The 18,510-nt window shown below is 50.1% G+C and overlaps 2 protein-coding genes and 1 long non-coding RNA gene across 5 annotated transcripts in view; all 3 read left to right on the top strand.

The window, feature by feature from the left end:
* LOC144138870 (uncharacterized) overlaps positions 1 to 2,676 on the top strand; it is a 30,656-nt gene extending 27,980 nt beyond the window's left edge. Inside the window, exon 3 of the long non-coding RNA XR_013315992.1 lies at positions 2,333 to 2,676. This is a non-coding gene — a long non-coding RNA (uncharacterized LOC144138870). The remainder of the gene's footprint in view (positions 1 to 2,332) is intronic.
* Positions 1 to 18,510, top strand: part of LOC144138864 (spermatogenesis-associated protein 20) — a 501,846-nt gene that overhangs the window by 176,494 nt on the left and 306,842 nt on the right. The window lies entirely within an intron of this gene.
* Positions 9,306 to 18,510, top strand: part of LOC144138865 (uncharacterized) — a 28,888-nt gene continuing 19,683 nt past the window's right edge. Inside the window, exon 1 of the mRNA XM_077671366.1 lies at positions 9,306 to 9,682. Within this exon, the coding sequence (XP_077527492.1) occupies positions 9,398 to 9,682 (285 nt within the window). The 5' untranslated portion in view covers positions 9,306 to 9,397. The remainder of the gene's footprint in view (positions 9,683 to 18,510) is intronic.

The raw sequence follows: 18,510 nt of genomic DNA, 5'->3' as shown, positions 1-18,510 counted from the left end.
ATAGTCTGGTAGACATCGCTTATAAAACTTATTTTGGTGCTAACGGGCCGGTAGGTCGTGAGTGGGACATCGCATGTACTAGGTGGACGTTGCATTTACATTTAGTAGCGAAACATTTACTAGAGGGACTGCGAAAGCTATGTTCGTGTGCTCAATAGTTTCCCCTTCTGGTCTAACGACGGCAGCATGTATCCTGGTGTAAAAGTGTTCCTCCACATTTATTATTGAGGCCATGTTGTGCAGAATGTTACCCTCCTCGTCTCTGAGGGCGTACATTACAATTTTGCCGATAGCTGGCTTCTTATCAGCTGTTCTTAAGCTGCCGCCTGTTTCCAGCGTTTCCTCAAACACTGCCATGTTGTACGCACAGATGTGGTTCGTTTTACTTGAGATAATCAATTGCGACATATTCAGCTTATTCGGCTTATTCAGTCTCATCCAACTTACTCAATAATTTCATGTTCGTACGTTTCGCCGTCAGGAATTTCTTTGTTTTCTGAGTTAGTTTTAAAGTTTCTTTCTTACAGGCTACTTTTCACACAGCTGCTGCAGTGGGAGAATCAGCTTCATGGGCATCACTTTTTTGGTTCATGTTGGAATAGGCTCTCAAAATCGTCTGACTAGGATTCTTTTGTTACCACCGCATTTACAATATTCAGGAATTTTAAATATTCCCTTTAAGTTCTCAACGACGGTGAATATAGATGCTTGTCTGTCCGTTCGTTCGGCTGCGTATTTACTATTCCTCCATCTTTGTCGTATTGGCGCGGACGGCCACCTCTCCCTACTGCCGAGTTTAATCTCGCGTTGTAGGATGTCTCGTCGAACGGAGCGTTTCCGAAGGAGTAATTTATGTTACGGACAAGCGACGCAGGCATTTGAGCTTAATGTGCAATTAAAGCTTTGCCCTTAACGAAGTGTTAGCTTGTGGGATAGGTTTCAGGTAAAGTTCGGTACCCTATTCGAACCTTTCAGATAATTTATGGAAACTTGTAGCGATAGTTCCAAGCTCGAGACACGTGGTCTCTCAGCAGACTGGCACGCCGTTTAACAGCCAGGCTACGAAGGCGAGTTTTGCGGTGGGCAGGCTCACGGAAGCGAAATGCCCTCATAGTTGCGTAAAATCTCCTGTAGGGTCTGTAGGATCACCTTGCACCCTCTCTGAATGGGACATCCGCAGTGAGGGGTAACTATTGCCTAGCACCTAAATAGGTGTTCACCTCTTAGGTGTGTTAAAGGGCAGTTTTGAACGAGAAAAGCGCGTTCAAAAATTCCGTTTCTGACGCGCCATTTTTCCTGCCAATTCGCGATCGTCGGCTGTGACGACATGCTGACGAATCAGCTGGGGCTACATTTGGCGAACTTACAGCATGGCTAAACCCTGCAACCCCCTTGGAAACAAATACCTATTCCGACCATCAAACGGGTGAGCACTAATATCTGGAACGGCGGCATAGCATGAAGCCACATTGGAGTTCATTAGGAAGTCATCACGGTTGAAGGCGCGCTGACCGAGAACAGCGCATGCTCTGTTCTCTCCCTACACCTCCCACGGTAAGACTCAAATAGTCGCTATCATCGTTTGCACAGTTAAGTGCACAATGACGTCAAAAATTTCATCTCGCATTCCGGACAGTCAACCGTTACTTTTTTTCTTTTCCTCAGCCTCTTTCGAGCTTTATTGTGCTTTTGCAATCTACCCATGACCTTCGGGTTGTTCCGCGAGCGGTCATGCTTCTAGACAGCGCTGCCTCTCCTTTATTCTCCTCCCCTTCGTTCTCGCCTTCTTTCTTTCTCAAAAACCACAAAACCTAGTAAAATGAAGTAGTCAAGTAACTGGCGTTGTTAAACCATATTGGATGATTAAACAACGACTTCTACTTGACAGTCCGCAAATGCCCTTAACGCCTGCATCATTCGCCGGAACTGCTTAATACGCAAAATCATGCTGCTGTTCACGCGGCATCTTCCAGCAAGCTAAATCTCCATTGCCTACGACGCGTCCTGTGCTTCTAATGCGACGACGTCATTGGCTGCAAAAGCGTACGTACGAAGAGGCGAAAAGCTGCCACGAATATACGAAGTTGACTAGAAAAAGCGCGAAGCTCATTCGTAGCGGTAACAAAACTGCAGAGTATAGGACTCTTAAAAGGGGCATTACACGGCCCCTTACATAAGCTATACTTTGCAGCCGTAAAAGACGATATCCCCGAGGTGCAACAGTTGCGAGTCCTGTTTTCGCTAGGCGTTTTTTTTACTCCAACGGCGGGCTATAAAGATACCCAATGTTCATTCAACCGTGTGCGTTTTTTTTGTTTATTTTTCTCTGCAGAGTCTCACTCGAACATCCCACACCCGACGAGGAACCATGAAGACGGCCCTGAGAGGGCAAAGCCAACGTCTAAAGCCCGACACTGCGAGTTTTGTCTCAACCAAGACAGCCGCAGTTGGCTACGCTAAAGTAAATAAATGTCCGCCACGACAGAGTTGGAAGGAGTAAATAGCGGGCGAATAAAAGAAACCGATTCCGAAACAAACAACTGGGGTGTTCGGGTGAAGCAGGGTAAAAAAGTGACTTCTCCAAAGCTGCAGTTTACTTTTTATTTTTTAAACTTCAAATTTTTTTTGCTTCTTTTTTAACAAAACTGTTTGCCAGAAACAAATAAAAAATACTTTTTAATTTGGAATGCTTTAGAATTTTGGGTGTTGACCACTTCGGTATTACAGTTGGTGTTCCCGGGACTCTCACTGCACTCGTATAAAGCAAGACTCAAATTTTGAACATCCTGACCCCCTAACGCCTTAAAAACGTCATTCTGAGAGCGCAGAACTTCAGCGCCCGCTACTGTGGTCCGTCGGCGGTGACGCGTCGTAACTGAGCGAACCATGGTGACACTGAAGACTGAAAGTAAACGGAGCAGGGTCGGTAATCTCGCGTTTTGTCTCTTTTGTGTCCGTTTTGAGTGAGTCCTCACTGGCTAAAAGCGAACAACCGGATGTGACGTAACGCAAGAGCGGCGGATATAGTTCGCGGTTCCTCGGAGCAGAGGATTTGAATTTGAAAAAGACGAAGGTCAATCATGAATTTTTCTGTTTTCGCCTTGTCGTTGGCTCGCCGGCGGAAGAGTTGGTCGAGAAGTAATGCCGACGCATTCGAAATGCCTACAGAAGCATTTCCTTCTCTCGAAGAGCACTGTGCGGTGTCTTTGCTTCGAGATTTGGGACGAATTTTGCCGACTGCAGCGCGGGCTCAAGGTCGAGAACCAAGTGATATGCGCGTTTTGTTTCTTCGCTACCGGTGGCTTTAATTCAGCGGTCTATATCGCTGTCGCAGCTCCCTCCGTCACCCGGTGTATCCACTCCGTCACTATCATGCAGTGAAAAAAAAAAAAAAACGGTCGTCTGCGAGCTCGATAGATGTCGAGCAGGTGACCGCAATTACACAAGCACTCAACATGAAATTCATAACCCTTTATTCGCACTTGACGATTGCACATACCAGTTCAGCACTCGTACGTTTTATCCGAAACAGGTATGTCGTCAAGAAACGAAAATCCTCATAACTTACACATTTTAAATGCGGAGCATTTCTCAGGCTCGCCTGGTCCTCCGTCGTTGATGGCGGCGCCATCCACACGCTCACTGCGCATGCGCAACTCTCCTCCTTACACCCACAGCTCCGCGATACTACACTATAAAAAAAGAAAATAGTTAGCGACGCCCGGTTTCGATCCCACGACTCTCTGGCCGCAACGGGAGGTACGCGGTGCTCTTCACACTACGCTACAAATCCGGGACAGGAGCAAGTGCTACGAACGCGCCTTATGTCCTTGACTCATTCAAACTACGTCAAGAAGCTACTGATACAATGAAGGCACGCGAAGCTGAACGTCAACGGAAGCGACGAACTGAAAACTTTAGAGGGGGATGCTGAATTTCCCGTGGGAAAGCTGTGGCGGGAAGCGCCACGCGCCTTGCAGCTCAACCAGTCCCGTCCCCGTCCGCAGCGCCTCTGATGCTGATTGTGGCAGGATGCCTCTAGGGATTGGCCAACCAAAGAATCCACCACGAGATAGGTTCGCGTTCCACCACCGTCGTCATCGTCCCGTAGGGCAACCGCCGAAGAAGAAGAAGAACGAGAAGACAAAGCTGCGAAGAGGAGGGCGTGTACATTGCTCTCAGCCGGTGCACCAATGTCAACAACCTGACGGAGACTACCGATTCTACCACAAAGACAACATCGACAAGAACATGATGGACGAGTTTCGGCGCCTCGAGAACCACCGCCTACTCACCGTAACACAACAGCACTTGCGTGCCTTTGCCACCGGTGTGGACCCGGACGCGGAATTCCCTCTGGCGCTAGTAAAACCCAGATAACTCAACATTACGGCAACACGATGGAACCACGCGGAACCGCCACGATGCTTCGCATCCTCATCAGGGTTCCCCACGGGAAGATGGTGTCATTTTTTTTTTTTCATTTGTAGAACACAACGAAAATGTCACCGGCGTAACGCTCCATTCTAATTTTCTCGAAAAGAACGCTCCAGCATGCCGAAAGTGCGTCGATGCCGAAATACGTAGCGGGAGGATTATTTTGATGCACTGTCATTGCCAGCGACCTCAAAACGGGTACCAAGCGCAAAAAAAAAAAAAAAACTGAGTAGCCGTAGCATTGTTTACACTTTACTGTCACAGGAAACAACTACTTTTTGGACGTTCGTCCGCCTGCGGTTAAAATTTTCCACGTCGTCACAAAAAAATTTCATCGGGATTAGATTTTCAAAACACCTTCAATTAAACACTAAAATGATCGTTTTACACGGTTTCACTTCGTTAAAATGAGTCTGCAAAACCAGTTACGGTATTATCAAAGGTCCTCTGATTTACCGGAAGTACGCTACGATGAAAGGGGCGAAAAACGGACCTTTTCAAAACGGAAAAATAGGAGAGTAACGCCTCAGGAGCGTGTCGAGAAATTGTGAGAGGTAGAGGAGTTTCCTGTCGTGGCGCCACATGCTCCTTCGCAAGTGTGAGGGGGAGGGCAGTATGCCGAGCCCGCCAGCCTCTCGTGATGTGGTGTCATGCGACGCTGCAAGGACTATCCTCACCCGAGTGGCGGATGCCCTGCATCCAGACGCTCGAGTGGTCAGTGGTCCGGCCCCAGGGGTCCGTGCCGGCCGCTTCAGCAGAGACGCATCAGCCCGGTCCCACCTGCTTCGCCTGCGCCTTAATTGCTGCAACGTGGGAGCCCGCCTGCACCACCAGGGCCGCCGTCCCCCACCTGCGCCGGCTGCGCAGACCCCGAGACGCTCGAGCACTTGCTGTGCTCTTGCCGCCAGCACGAGACCGCGAGGGATGAAATCCGGGCCGCACTCCAGCGACTCGGTGTACCAAGCCGCCACAAGCTGGAAGACGTGTAGTTGCGCCCAAGAAAAAAAAAATTCCCCGCATTTCCTCGAGGGGAAGAATGTGAAAGTGCGAATGCACGAGTTGAATTTGCGCGGTTCGGTAATGTTCGCGAAAGAGAGATCACACACACACACAACTACAAAGAAAGAAAGATGCATTTATTCACAGACACCTATTTGTGTTGTCGTTGTACTTGATTGCTAGAGCGGATCTCAGCTTTGAAATTTCGTGTCAGTACTCCTTTAAGCGGGTGCATTAGCCCTTCTCACGCCCGATTCCTGGCCAATCCCCCACGTGGGTATGTGCCATGTCAGCGGCCAGGCAGCGCGCGCCCATCTCCACGTGCGCGGACATCGCCGGTGGACGCAGGTTCAGGGTCGCTTAAGAAGTGCATTCGCACTTAAAACGCAAAACCGGGCATCCATGAAAGCAAGCGTCTTGTTCTTTCAAGTTCACAATAAGCACAGAAGCCCAGCATGCACTGCGTCCTGCAAGTTCATCGTCCCTTCGGGTCTTTCGTAGTTGTCATCGTTGCGAGGCTCATCCGAACCACGTGACCTTTGCGCGGGAGGTTCAAACACGTTTTACAAACATGGTCGGCGGCGCCTACGCGCTGCGAGATAACGGCATAGTAGCGCGCGCCGGTATGCGTTCCCTCATCACGCCATCACTTCCTGATACACAGCAGCTATGCTCAAGCTTGAACGAGAAGACTACAGTGCCCGCGGCGCACAAATTTCGCGTACGGAGTATCACAATCGTGAGCCATTTTTTTTTAATTTTTCAATGTGACCACCCTCAAACTTGAGATGCCAAGCTCCTACACCCACGAAATGACCATCAGAATATTTTCCGTGCATTTCTTCACTACTTTGGACCAGATGTTGTCCTTCCTATGCTCGGTGATTCCGCGTGCTGTATTTATTTTTTTCGTTTTTTACGCGCCACTGCGCCGGCTTGCGCGGAATTTAGTCACAATTTCTCGCGCTGCTTACGTTTGTGCGCGGCCTGCCGTCCCTGTTATTTTATCTTTTTTTTTTTCATACGTTGGGCTCCCTTTTTCGTACATTGGGCACCCTGGAGGAAGTGCACAGCTTCGGTAGGGCCGACAGTGGGCTTAAAGAAGAGTTGTTTCAGCGCAAATTAATTATGTGAAGCACGAACATGGCTGGCGTCCGCTGATCCGCATCCATCCGGATATCGCCTGCAAAAAACGTCCGCAGCTGCTCCCTCTTCACTAAAGTGTTCCGAAGCGTTCCACGCGTTTCCTAGCGCAAACATCACGAAGAATTCCACACGCAAAAGTACTATTCAGCACGTCTTGTTCCATAGCATGAACCAGAAAAAATAAACATGAAGAAGCACTTTGCGCACTGTTTTATATTGTTGATCGAAAAAAAAAACAGTAAGAAAAACTTGGCGCGCTGTCGGCCTTCATCTTCTGTGGAGGCAACTAGTGCCGCAGCAGCATAGATAGCGATTCTGGAAAATGTAGCTGCAGTGAGGCTGATGACGAGGTTGTAGTCCAAATCGGCAGAAAGCTCGGCGCAAACTGGCCAACCGAGGCGCTTTCGCGAAAGATTATGCTGAAATACCCTGTGACTTTTTTGCATCGTTCTTTCAGTCACCAGAGCGCGTGTGATTGTATTTGTTGCATACCGTTGAGCAACACCGGCAGCCGCACGGTGTATGCAATTTATTTTCCCCCTGTTATCTTCGCTTTATTTGAGGAGGACTGACCGAAAAGATATCCAGAAGATAGCTGCGCTTCTCACCGCAGGCATTGACCGTAGACGGCTTTCATACCCAACTTTGCCATTTCTTCCGCTTGTAAGATTCTCCAAGGAAACTCCTACAAACGTGGCTCCAGTTATGGTGCAAAAGCCGCAGCAATGGAAGAGTTGCTGTCAATTAGTGTTCATTCGCTGGAAACACTTTGCTTCCGCAGAAGATAGGCGGCAGTTCGATGCACGAAACGACCTCGTTCGATCCAACTTAAACAAATACAAGCCTTGCGCGTCGATAGACGAGCTTGACGTAAAAAGAAAGCTTCTCTACGTAGCGCCAAAGTCGATAAAGTTGCTGAATGTTTAAGTGAATGGGAATGCTCGAAAATAAAGAATGCCTGGCGAGGATGCCTGGCAGATATGGCCTGGCAGATAATGCCTGGCCAAATAAAGAATGCCTGGCAGATATGGCAGCACTGTAATTTACTCGTTTACGATTAACCTTACATAGCCAAGAAACCGGTCTATGCTCAACCACCAGAACTCCGTGCTGGCCGGTTCTATAGGCAGTGATTGTTAGGATTATTATTCATTGGTACTGCCCCAACATTTTCTCCTAGCAGTCGCAGGTCGCACTAGGAGGAATACGTAGCTGACGAAATTGAGGATTAAATAAAGCACCACCTCTAGAAGCACGTCATTCATACCCAGCGATTTCTCGGCGCGCTGACTAACTACCCTTGTCGCCCGCTGCTCTACCCGCAAAGCCGGTCGTGATTCACAACACCACTGACACGCCACGTGACTTTACTTTGGCGCTCATTCTGCCACGACGCACTTGCACCTCAAAAGCACACAGCCATTGTATTAGGGGCGAAGCCCCTTATGGGCTAGGGCTGTTGGCGTCTCCTGTAGTCGTCGTCATCGTCGTAATCGTCGTTCGTCTCATGTAGCCACTTTACTAAAACACCGGGAAACTCGTTTACGCCCCACGCTAGAACGTAACGCCTGCTAAAAAACCACTGGGACACTTGTTTACGCATCGCGCAGGAGCGCTTCGTAACGCGCACATAAAAAACGCCGGGACACTCGTTTACGCCTCGCGCAAAAGTGCTTCGTGCTTCAAATATGATAGACTTTTACAGCAAAGCTGTATATCTATACCACACAACGGTTTCATTTCCGTTGCAAAAACGTCAAGGCGCCGAGAATACACTTATACACTGCACGCTTTGCCCCTCTCCAGGTTTCAGGATAGTGGAGATGGCGCGTGATTTTGATGCATACGTTCACCAGTCCGCATAGATAATCACAGGCGAGCCTTAAGTAGATTGAAATGTTTTCAACTATTTTCAGTCCCAATTCTGAGGGAAGCTTTAAAAGAACTGCCCCTAATACACATTGTCTCTGCACTTCGAGGCTCTACGAGGATGCACTTCGAGGCTCTAGGAGGATGCACTTCGAGGCTCTACGAGCCAGTCTACGCAGTGCAAGCAAAACCGGGAGCTCGACAAATTCACTCCAGGGGCGGTATTCTCGAGTCTTGTCCCTTTTGCGTCCCTTTCAAAAGTGTCGCTTTTGGCAAGCCCTGATTGGCTAAAAGCAAACAACCGGAAATGACGGAACGCAAGCGCGGCAAACCTACTGTCAACGCTCACTACTTAACCGGAAGTACGTCACGAGGAAGGGGCGCCAAAGGGACGTTTTCAAAAGGGACAGTTACGAGAATACCGGCCCAGTGTCCCTTTAAGGCATCGTTTTCCAACCACTTTCACAGCGTGGATTCAAGACATTTTTACATGGTCTCACACGCAGGGTGCCCGGACATAATTCTACTGTGGAAGTATTCATGAATTCGAATATTCAAAGTTCGAATTAAGAGGCTTTCTCTGTATCGTATTTTTTCGTTTTATTGAGAGAGGGCGGCGCGCTTCGCCCGAAATGTGCACACCAAACGAGCCTTCGCTACGAAATTGTTCGTTTGAAAGTTACAACGTATGCCCTCTCTGATCTGGTTGTTCTTTGTGTGTTTGCTTCTTTGCACCAAATAAAATATCAGCGATACAAAGAGGAGCAAGTAGGGCAGGCGCTATCGCGGACTGGCAGGCACTCATGCACCAGTGAAGCCCGATAAGCGCCGGAATAATCTTCGGGCGAAGTTCGCGCCGCCGGCGTAAGGGCACCGAGATCGCAGTCACGCCGACGCAAGCAAAGGCGATCGCGTTCAGAGTAGGGCGTTGCTGCTATCGTACGAGATGGCCTCCGGCAACCACGAGTATACACTAGCTGGGTTCTCGGAAGAAGTGGACCGGAGACCACTCGTCTTCGTCGAACCACTTCCCTCGGCGAAAGTGTGCAGCGCGTGCGGGATCGTGCCCAAGGTTCTCGGCCTCCTACCATGCGAGCACTTCTTCTGCAAGCAGTGCTACGATCAGTGCGAACACAGTGGACAGATAACTTGCCCCCTGGACGGAGACACTTGTTTGGCCGAGGAAGTGGCGTGGATAAACCATCCGGCCAGAAGCATCTTGGCAAAGCAGGTACGGAGGCTTATATCACCACGGGAAATTTTCTGCGCGCCCATGCTACATCCACACCCAAAATAGGTGCGGCTTCTGTAAGAAAATGCAAACAGAACTTTAAAAATCCCCCCGTCATAAAGCTATTTTTCTCAACAGCGCGGTAGTTTTCGGGAATGGGATGGAGGGAAGTAAGCAAGTTCCTCCAGACTGCTCAGCTACAAGCGCGGTTACCCCTCTACCTGGGGTAATTACGAAGTCATTCTGCCACCTCGATTTATCAGGTTGCGTAAAGTAGTACCTTATACACGCCGAAATGTCGGAAAGCGAGGCATTGCGTGCGCGTTCAAACCGGGTGTTCCGCCTTCATTACGGGTTACTATAAGGGAGGTGCTTGAAGGTGGCCCAGGCACTGCATTACAGGAATCCGCCTCTTTCACAACCCCACTGCGCATGCGCAATCCCCTAGCGGCCAAGTCCCTAAGCAGTCCAGTAGGGGCAGCAGACGACATTCCCCACAGCTCCCGCACAAGCGGGAAGGGGTCGTGGTTGTATTTACATCGTTTGATTTTTTGTGTGCGCTCGTTGTGCGCGGAACAATGCCCACAACTTGTGCTGCGTTCCACTGTAACTCGGAGTGCCGAAAAGGGAACGGTGTCGGCTTCTATCGCTTCCCGTCGGCCGCACGCGATCGGCTACGGCGGCTTGCGTCGCTCGCGTCGGCTCGGGTGATGGGAACTGTAGGCTTAGCATCCTGGCGGATATTTGATCGCTGCTATCTGTGCAACTGCGAATGACAATCCGCAACACAACTTTTCACTACACTATCATCCCCTTTCTCGCATGTGGAACTCTATTTAAGTTATAACTGCCGTTTGAGCGATCGGTGACCAAGACATCTGCGTAGCCTGTTTCGATGCTTCCGCGCAGGTATCGCCATCTCTCGGCTGCTCGGCGCACCGCGCGCCGCGGCGACCGGTCAGCGTAGGCTTGCATCGCGGCAGATATATCTGATCGCCGCTTTTAAAATAAGCCCTGACAACAATCTCTAGCACAATTTTTCACCACACTAACACCTACTTTCTCGCATGTGGAACTTTTTAGCGATCAGATTGATTCAGAAGAGCAGCGACAAGCGCGGTTGCTACCGTGGTCTGCGCCGGTTCGAGCCGCTGAGTGTGCCGAGCTGGCAGGCGCGGCCGGCGTGTGCGCGGACTGTTTCCGAAGGCAGAAAACGCTTCACGATTGCTTGCTTTATCCATTTCTTGCGAACAAACGCGCAGAATCTACAAATTCAGCTCAGCGATCATCGTAGTTGACCATGGAGCAAAAACAGTGGGCGGAGCGACGCCGACGACGCATCTCATGCGCGCATCGGGCCGTCTCAAATTCACGCGTACGACTAGTCGTGGCGACAGTCGTAACGATCAGTCGCATGCGAATCGCGTGTACCAATCGTACATGTGTCCAGCGCTTAAAGGCATTTTGCGAACTGCCGGCCTTTGTTGAGCTGCCGATCGCACTTCATGCCAGACGACTCCAAGTACTGCTCGCTCTGCTACTCGGACGGCACACGGATCTGTCCGAGATTTCTCTGCCAGCCCTCATTCAGTGATAAGAAGCCGCCTGGTATTATGTGATGACCAGGGGCTGTCGTCTTAAGGCGTTATAACACCGACACAGAAGAAAAACTTCGGCTGCTCCTCGCCGTAATGTGGGATTGCCGTGCATACAACGAGAACGCAGCCGGAGGAAACGCCGGCAAACCCTACAGCTTCAACTTCCGCTAGGCACGCTAGGTGGCAGCACACCGCAATGAAAGAGGCGGAGTGTATGTGGCATGGACTTGTTCAGATCCAGTATGTAATGATTATTCATGAGTATAAAATTCAGACTACCCGATGCAACTTTTAGGACAATTTAGTCGGGAAATAAAATGTAGCGTGTATCACCGGGCTGACGAATTCTGTTCACCCGTGCCCTGGTGTACAACCACCTAGCATGCAGATGTCACGTGTTTATCTGAGCATTGGCGGTGGCAGATAACTTTTCTGCCGCTCTAATACGCCACGGTTATGAACAGTCATTGATTCCTGGGCACCCCTTAAATGGTTGCACGGCTACAGAAGCATGTCTATGCATGTCTCTGTGGTTGTATTTTGTTCTGGCGTTTCATTTTAAGTTGCTCCGAATTTTAGAAGCGGCCATGACTGAGCTCTTTATCGGGGCTTAAAGGGTGCATAAAAAACCACCGGCTTACTCTTTCCCGTAAATAAGAAAACCCGGTTGAGTGGCTGTGTTGTAGGCCGCCTGGGCTGAAGTTTGGCGGACATGCAGCGTCCTATCGGGCCCGGCCGTCACTGGTAGTACAACAGCAGACGCTGCCCTGATTGGTTGCATTGGCGAGCTCACGGGCGGTGGATTTTTATTGATTTATGATTGAGTTTAGCGACGTTTATCAGTATCGAAGTGGTTGAAATAGTACCACAACTAGGTTCACTGGTGAAACAAACCCAAAATCACCGACGTTGTTTTTACTGCGAAGCAGTATATGTAGCACCCCGCCAGTTTTCATTCCCGTGAAGCCGATTTACTCGGCGCTGCTCAGGGACGCCTGCTCGCTACCATAGTTTCTTAGTAAGTAAACTAGAGAGGAAACTGCGCCTCGTAAGCCATGTCGTCGTGGGGGTTCACGGGAAGACCCCTTTTTTGGCTTGGGCTTGGCATGACAACTGGATTCTTAAGCGGGTTTTTTTATTTGCTTTCTTCACTATGCATTAACACGTTTACGAGCTACAAGGAAGCCGAAATCATCCCGTTCCTGTGGTAGCCGTGTTCAGTGAAACAGCAGGCAATGCGTGATCGCACCTGACGTTGCTTATGCCGCAGTCGAAGGGCGAATGACTGAGCGGGTAATATGCCGCCGCAAAATTTGTGGCCGACGAAAATAAGAAACAAAACGTACTTCGACGAAGACAAGATACAGCAGATACGGCCCTTGTATGCGTCCTATCTTGTCATCGTACACGCCTGTTTAACGCCACGTTTTCATTTTTCTTGTTTAACTAGCTGGCGGTCGCGGTGCACCGGTTCACCACGAAGGCAACGTTTTTATGGGCACGCCCAAAAAACTTTCGCAACTCTTCAAACAACTTATCTTTTGAAATAATGGTAAAATTAATAAAATCAGTCTCTAATGAGTTACCCCCCAAATATTAACATTGTTCGTAACTACAACCTTGGCCTGCGGAATAGCAGGCACAACCGTTCCGGCAAAAATACGCTGTACTTCTTTTTTCCTTAGTTTTAAAACAGCCTGTTTTTATTTTCCACTTACATAATTGCACACTATTCTTCGCGTTTTTGTGGCACTTTGTTTAAATTTGCGGTCACTAAAACGTTTCAATCCAAGCCAATGATGCAACTAAGGCGAGCGCGATGTATAATGGCGGATGCATGACGACACAGACGACCTTGATGTGAGCCACAGACGCTAGCGCCAGGTTCCTCTCTAGTGTATACTGTAAGAAACTCTATGCTCGCCACCACCTACCCCTCTTTCACAACGGTTATAGCCCTCGCCACCACCGATGTCTGTTTCACAAGTTGCGCAGTCGGCTGACAGCGGCCGCAGTGCCGTTATCTGATGATTCCGAAGAATCAACAGTAGCCCGAATGGGTGTAAAAATGCCCGAAAGCCACCGCCGCCGCCGCAGAGAATGTATCCGCTGTCGTTACCGCCTCAAATTCCACGTCGCCCACTAGCTGCGGGTCCCTGCCGGTTGAAAGCAACTTGCCCCGTTGGAACTCCGGCGTGAGCCCATAATTCTTCTTTAGCTTGAAAGCCGTTCCGAGTGACATTGTCGCGCCGGCGGCCTTCGTTGACCAGCCTGTCATAGTTCTTCTGGCGAAAGAGTAATATAAGATCTTGGTGTGGCCTCATATAAAGTATTTCTCTCTTCCTTCGCCGGTGTATTTCACGCCTACTTACGTACCCATTCCGGTTCCCGGTTTAGGCGTGCACGGGTTGGGGGTGGAGGGAGGGGACATGCATGCTCAGCAGGGCTTAATTCCGCTGCCGATGACACACCCGTGCTGGGGGTGGGAGATTTAAACGTGGGAGTCTCGTGGTTCAATGCGCCCTGTCAGCTGCCCTCCGCAATCGAGCGGTTCGGGTTTGGAATGGTGTGTTGCACAGACAATGAAGGCCCAACCACATGCACGCGCAAAATCGGCGTACTCGCGCAACGACGTAAAACGGTGTAAGCTCGCGAAGAACCGGCGTACGCCGTATACCTTTCTACACGCTTGTTATGCCTAAGTTAGGTCCAGGGCCGTACCCAGAGGGGGGGTTTGGGGGTTCGAACCCCTCCCGAAATCTTTTCCAGGCAGCGCGTAAGCAATACTTACTGTTGCTTTCGGCAAAACTACCCCCTTCCCGAAACCCATAACCCCCTCCGAAAAAAATTTCTGGCTACGGCCCTGCAACCAGCCCGGCATCGACGTAAAGTTCCGGGCACACGGTGTTGACGTCGACCTCTGGCGTTGATGTTATCTGGTGGTCGGGTCGCATAACAAGAGAGCTAATTGATAAATAATCTAACTTAGCTATTAGTCATGCAATAAAAATAATTCGTAAAATACGGGCAGCAGACACGAGGAGAAATCACGCGAAGCAAGGAGTAACTATGCGAGCAAGGGAGTTTACGCAAAGTGTGTTGGAACGTTTTGTGCCTGCCGAGTAAACATCCCGTATTTTCGCGCGTATAACTTGCACCAAAAAGGCGAAAATTTCTGGTGTGACGTAGAGGTGCGGATTAGAGGTCTGGATTAGTAGAGGTGCGGATTGGTGCAGGTTAACCGCAACGCGCATTGGGCCGTGATGCCCGAACTTCAGTAATGGCGACTGAGCCATTGTTATCTCATTGAAGTGCTTATTTTGCAGACACAGCTCAACAATATACCAACCGCAAAAATGTATACGGCAAAGCACCTAGTTACGTAGCCAGTTAGCTAAGTTTTTGCATATAAAATGTGTAATGTCGCTGGAGTAGTAGATTTGGTCCATCCTCTTATGTATAAAATATGTGGGAAATACGCGGGGACATGTTTTTTATTTGTCGAAAGAAAGTGAGGTGGCGCGTTATATGCAGAGGCAGGTTATACGCGCGAAAATACGGTATAATTCTTAGCGTATTGAATGTCCCAAGAACTGTTTTAGTTATTCCTGTATTAAATATACTCACTTTTGTTGGAATCGGCATCATTTGCATCATCCGTGAAAATGTATTTGAACTGGTCGCCACAACGCTGAGTCAGGGGTAGTCTGGCCACACTACGCGGTGCATTGGTTTGCGCGCGCGTTGCGGCGATATGTTCGACGTGTGGAACATATCCAGCAGGTTCAACATGTTGCGGAGCGACATGTTCGACAGTGTCTTTAACTTCTAAGCACCCGCTCATTATCGGTTGCTGGTTTGTGTGTGCACGGGTTGGAAGTGGAGAGGTGTGGCCAAAGGTTTCATGCCCTTACTGATTACATGTCAGTTGTGTTGGCGCGAAGTTTAAACGTGGCCGTCAAACAGCCCAATGCGACCGGTGTGGTGTCCTAAGTGGTAGAGAGAATTGGGTTGGCAGTAAGATGCTACTACGACGAATATGGGAAAGAGACAGCTCTGCGTTTGTCCGCCAGGATTAGGCTCGGGTCTTTCCAAATTTCATTCAGGTAATTGGCTAGGAAACATGCTCACTCGTAAATTGCGAGCAAACGTATTTTGTTCCGTGCAATACCCGGAGGGCCTGCAGCTTCACAGGTCATCCGTTTTCACGGAGTGGAAGGGCGCTAATTTTTTTTTTCTCCTGTAAACAACCCAGTGAGCAGCTGCGGGCAACATTGTCGTGTGGGTGGGTGCTGGTATGCACATCAGCTGAGTGTTTTAAAACCGCCCGTTCTTCCCTGTCACTCGTTGTGGGGGGATTAAAAGAAGTTGCAGGTCATATCTACGTTAACTTTGAAATATTTATGACACGCTAGCGTTACTTCGACTTCGAGGGAGAGTTTTCAAACGGAGTTGCTACATTTACCGTTTATGCTTTCCAAGTATTGAATTGAGAGGCACGAGCTAGGCTAGCCGCAGTGGTCTTAATCCCCACAGCACAGGAAATTCTGCGTACATTTACGCTCGCGCTGCTCAAGATATGGGGGTGAAATGTTGCGGCTGTGGGGCGTTAATCTGAGAGAGAAAACGACAGCGTCGAATTTAAAATTGTCTATCGTGGTACCCTGCCTGAACGTGGGTTTTTTTTATAAGGGAAACAGAGAGAGAGAGAGAGAGAGAGAGAAAGGGTAAATGTTTTTGTAGAGTAAGATTTATTGAAATATTGGGATAAGGGGATTGTAGTCCCGCTGGGTTGAACCAGAATTCAAGGGCCCCAGAATCAGCTAACGCTGATCTTAATTTGACAAGCTGGTCAGGACAGCCTCTTTCGTGTCGGTATAAGTTGGATATGCTCTGTTCGAGCTGTTCACCCCTGAACGTATCCTTAGATATGATCTCTTTTCGCAGAAGGGAGTGGGTGTTTGACCGTATTTAGTGCAATTTTACGGTAATGTCGGACGTTTCCTACCAAACCTCCATCCATCTAGATTTGTGGATATACTTATTGGTTTGAGTTTCGGCCAGAGTTTGCGATCGTCAAGTGACGACATCCCCATATGTCACTACGCGTGATGTTCCTAGGCGTAGAGAGAAAGCGAAAACATTTATTTCTGAAAACTGGGGGACGTTAAAGATCCCCAGATTGTCACAATTAATCCGGAGTCCTCCACTACGGCGCACCTGTTCGCCTGCGTAGGGTCGGGGCGATGAACCACACAATCAATGAAAACCTGAATAGGGCAGAGGAGGGTGTTAAGAAAGCGGGCAAGGGCGGCCAACGTAGTCACGTGGGCCCCGTGCCACGGCCGCTGGCGTAGCCCGTTCGACCAGTGCAGCCTGGTCCTAGAGCTGGCCTGCACAGCGCGCACGACCCCTGCTCGTAGGAGAAGCGCCTACTACAGCGAGTGCGAAGGCAGGATGGGTGGGGTAGGCCGCTGCGTCTACGTAGAGAGTATGCTCAGAGGAAGGGTAGCGGGGAGGTGTGCTTGGGCTCGGGCTAGATGGCGTCCGCGGTGGTAAGCTGGATGCATATTTCGCGGGATCGGCTTAATTAGGAGACGCAATCCCTCAGGCTTCAGCTACAGTCGCCACCACCTCCTCGGTAACTGCGGAAGAGGCAGCCATTGCCCTTGCCCTAACTCAATTACCTACCCCCCAGATCATTTTATCTGACTCCCAAACTGCCATACGAAATTACACAAAGGGCGTCATTTCCACAGCTGCCCTCAAAATTCTTCTTCAGAATCCCCCTGCCCACCCCGTGATGCTGCTGTGGACTCCGGCCCACACCGGCGTAGGTTGTAATGAGACGGCACACCAACACGCCCGAGCTTTGATATCCCGGGCTCCCGTTTCTTTTGCGCCTACACACGGCATCCCCGAAATGTCCCACGCGTACCTACTTACGTACAGGGACATAACTCAACATTACCTCCTCCTCCGCAGGAACCTACCTCCCCCGCACCCTTCACTTACTCCGCCGGCAGCGCACATGTGGCGGCTCTTACAAACCCACACTTTCCCACACCGCACTCTCCTTGTGCACACTCACCCACACCAATTCACTTCCCCTCACTGCCCCTCATGTGGCGCGCTGGACACTCTCTTCCACTCGCTCTGTGAGTGTCCGCGCGACCCCTTCCCCCCTTTCCCCTCCCCTTCTCACTGGGAGCAGGCTCTGGGGAGCTCTGACCTCGCAACGCAAGAAGCCGTCACGGACAGAGCCCTGGACGTCGCGGGGGCCCTTTGGGCCTCCGCCACCCCCCTACCCTGAACCCAGTGTAAAATAAAGTGGCACTACTACTACTACTACCCCTGCTCGTAGATTGGATGGGCGGTGGGTGAGGGTTTGTCAGGTCAGTGCCATGCCGAGTGGAGTGTTGTTAATGGGGAGTTTCAGCGTGTGCAGTTTAGGGAGTAGGTGGTTGGAGATAAGTGGTGTAGGTGTTGGTGGATATAGAAAGTGTTGGTATGTAGGCGGCGCCAGGTCCGTGCGTCCTCGGTAGGGGTGAGGTGGTGGGCAGAGGCGGTGAGACTGGAGGTAGTGGGAGAGTATATCGACGGTGGGGGGGGGGGGGGGGAGGTACAGGTCGGACAGGGATTTCTGGTCGTAGTTGGTGGTTCATCCCATCCGGAATTGCTGGGTAGGGTAAGGCACGGACAGTGTTGTGACTCACCGCATTCCCGAGAAAATACGAATGCCCTGGTATCCATGTGATGCCGGTGTCCGGTAGTGTGACTCGTTGGGTGAGCATCGAAAAGGAGAGGTTTGTGTTATGACCTATGGCATAGCCACGGCGGGCGGATTGGGAATTAGTCGGGATGGTGAAGCGCTTAGCAGATGTGTGTGCAAAGGTGAGTGCGATATCGCTCTCTTCTGCAGTCTCAATAGATGTTGCGAGGATGAGGAGACGTTTTGCATATTTTTCGGAGATGGCTGAGTGATAGTCGTCGTTAACAGGGAGCATGGTATGCGAGTTTGAGGGTATCTTGGTCTACTGCGTCACTCTCTTCCAGATGCCTGTGTCCGTGTGTTACTGCATTGTTAACTTTCATCATTGTGATTGGGGAATTTTCGTCATGCGTTTAGGTAGAGTGAAGATCGTTTCCCCGAAGTTGGGTGTCGATCAGGAACCCAATCGCCCGGGCTCCGGTTGATTTGGCAGGAGGCTGGCAGGGCGATGGTGTTGA

Source organism: Haemaphysalis longicornis, unplaced genomic scaffold (assembly GCF_048455015.1).
Source record: "Haemaphysalis longicornis isolate Haplotype H1 unplaced genomic scaffold, Haemaphysalis longicornis Haplotype H1 scaffold_5, whole genome shotgun sequence".
In the NCBI taxonomy this organism is placed as follows: Eukaryota; Metazoa; Arthropoda; class Arachnida; order Ixodida; family Ixodidae; genus Haemaphysalis; species Haemaphysalis longicornis.
The sequence above is the reverse complement of the archived record's forward strand: the minus strand, read 5'-3'. Positions and strand labels throughout refer to the sequence as shown.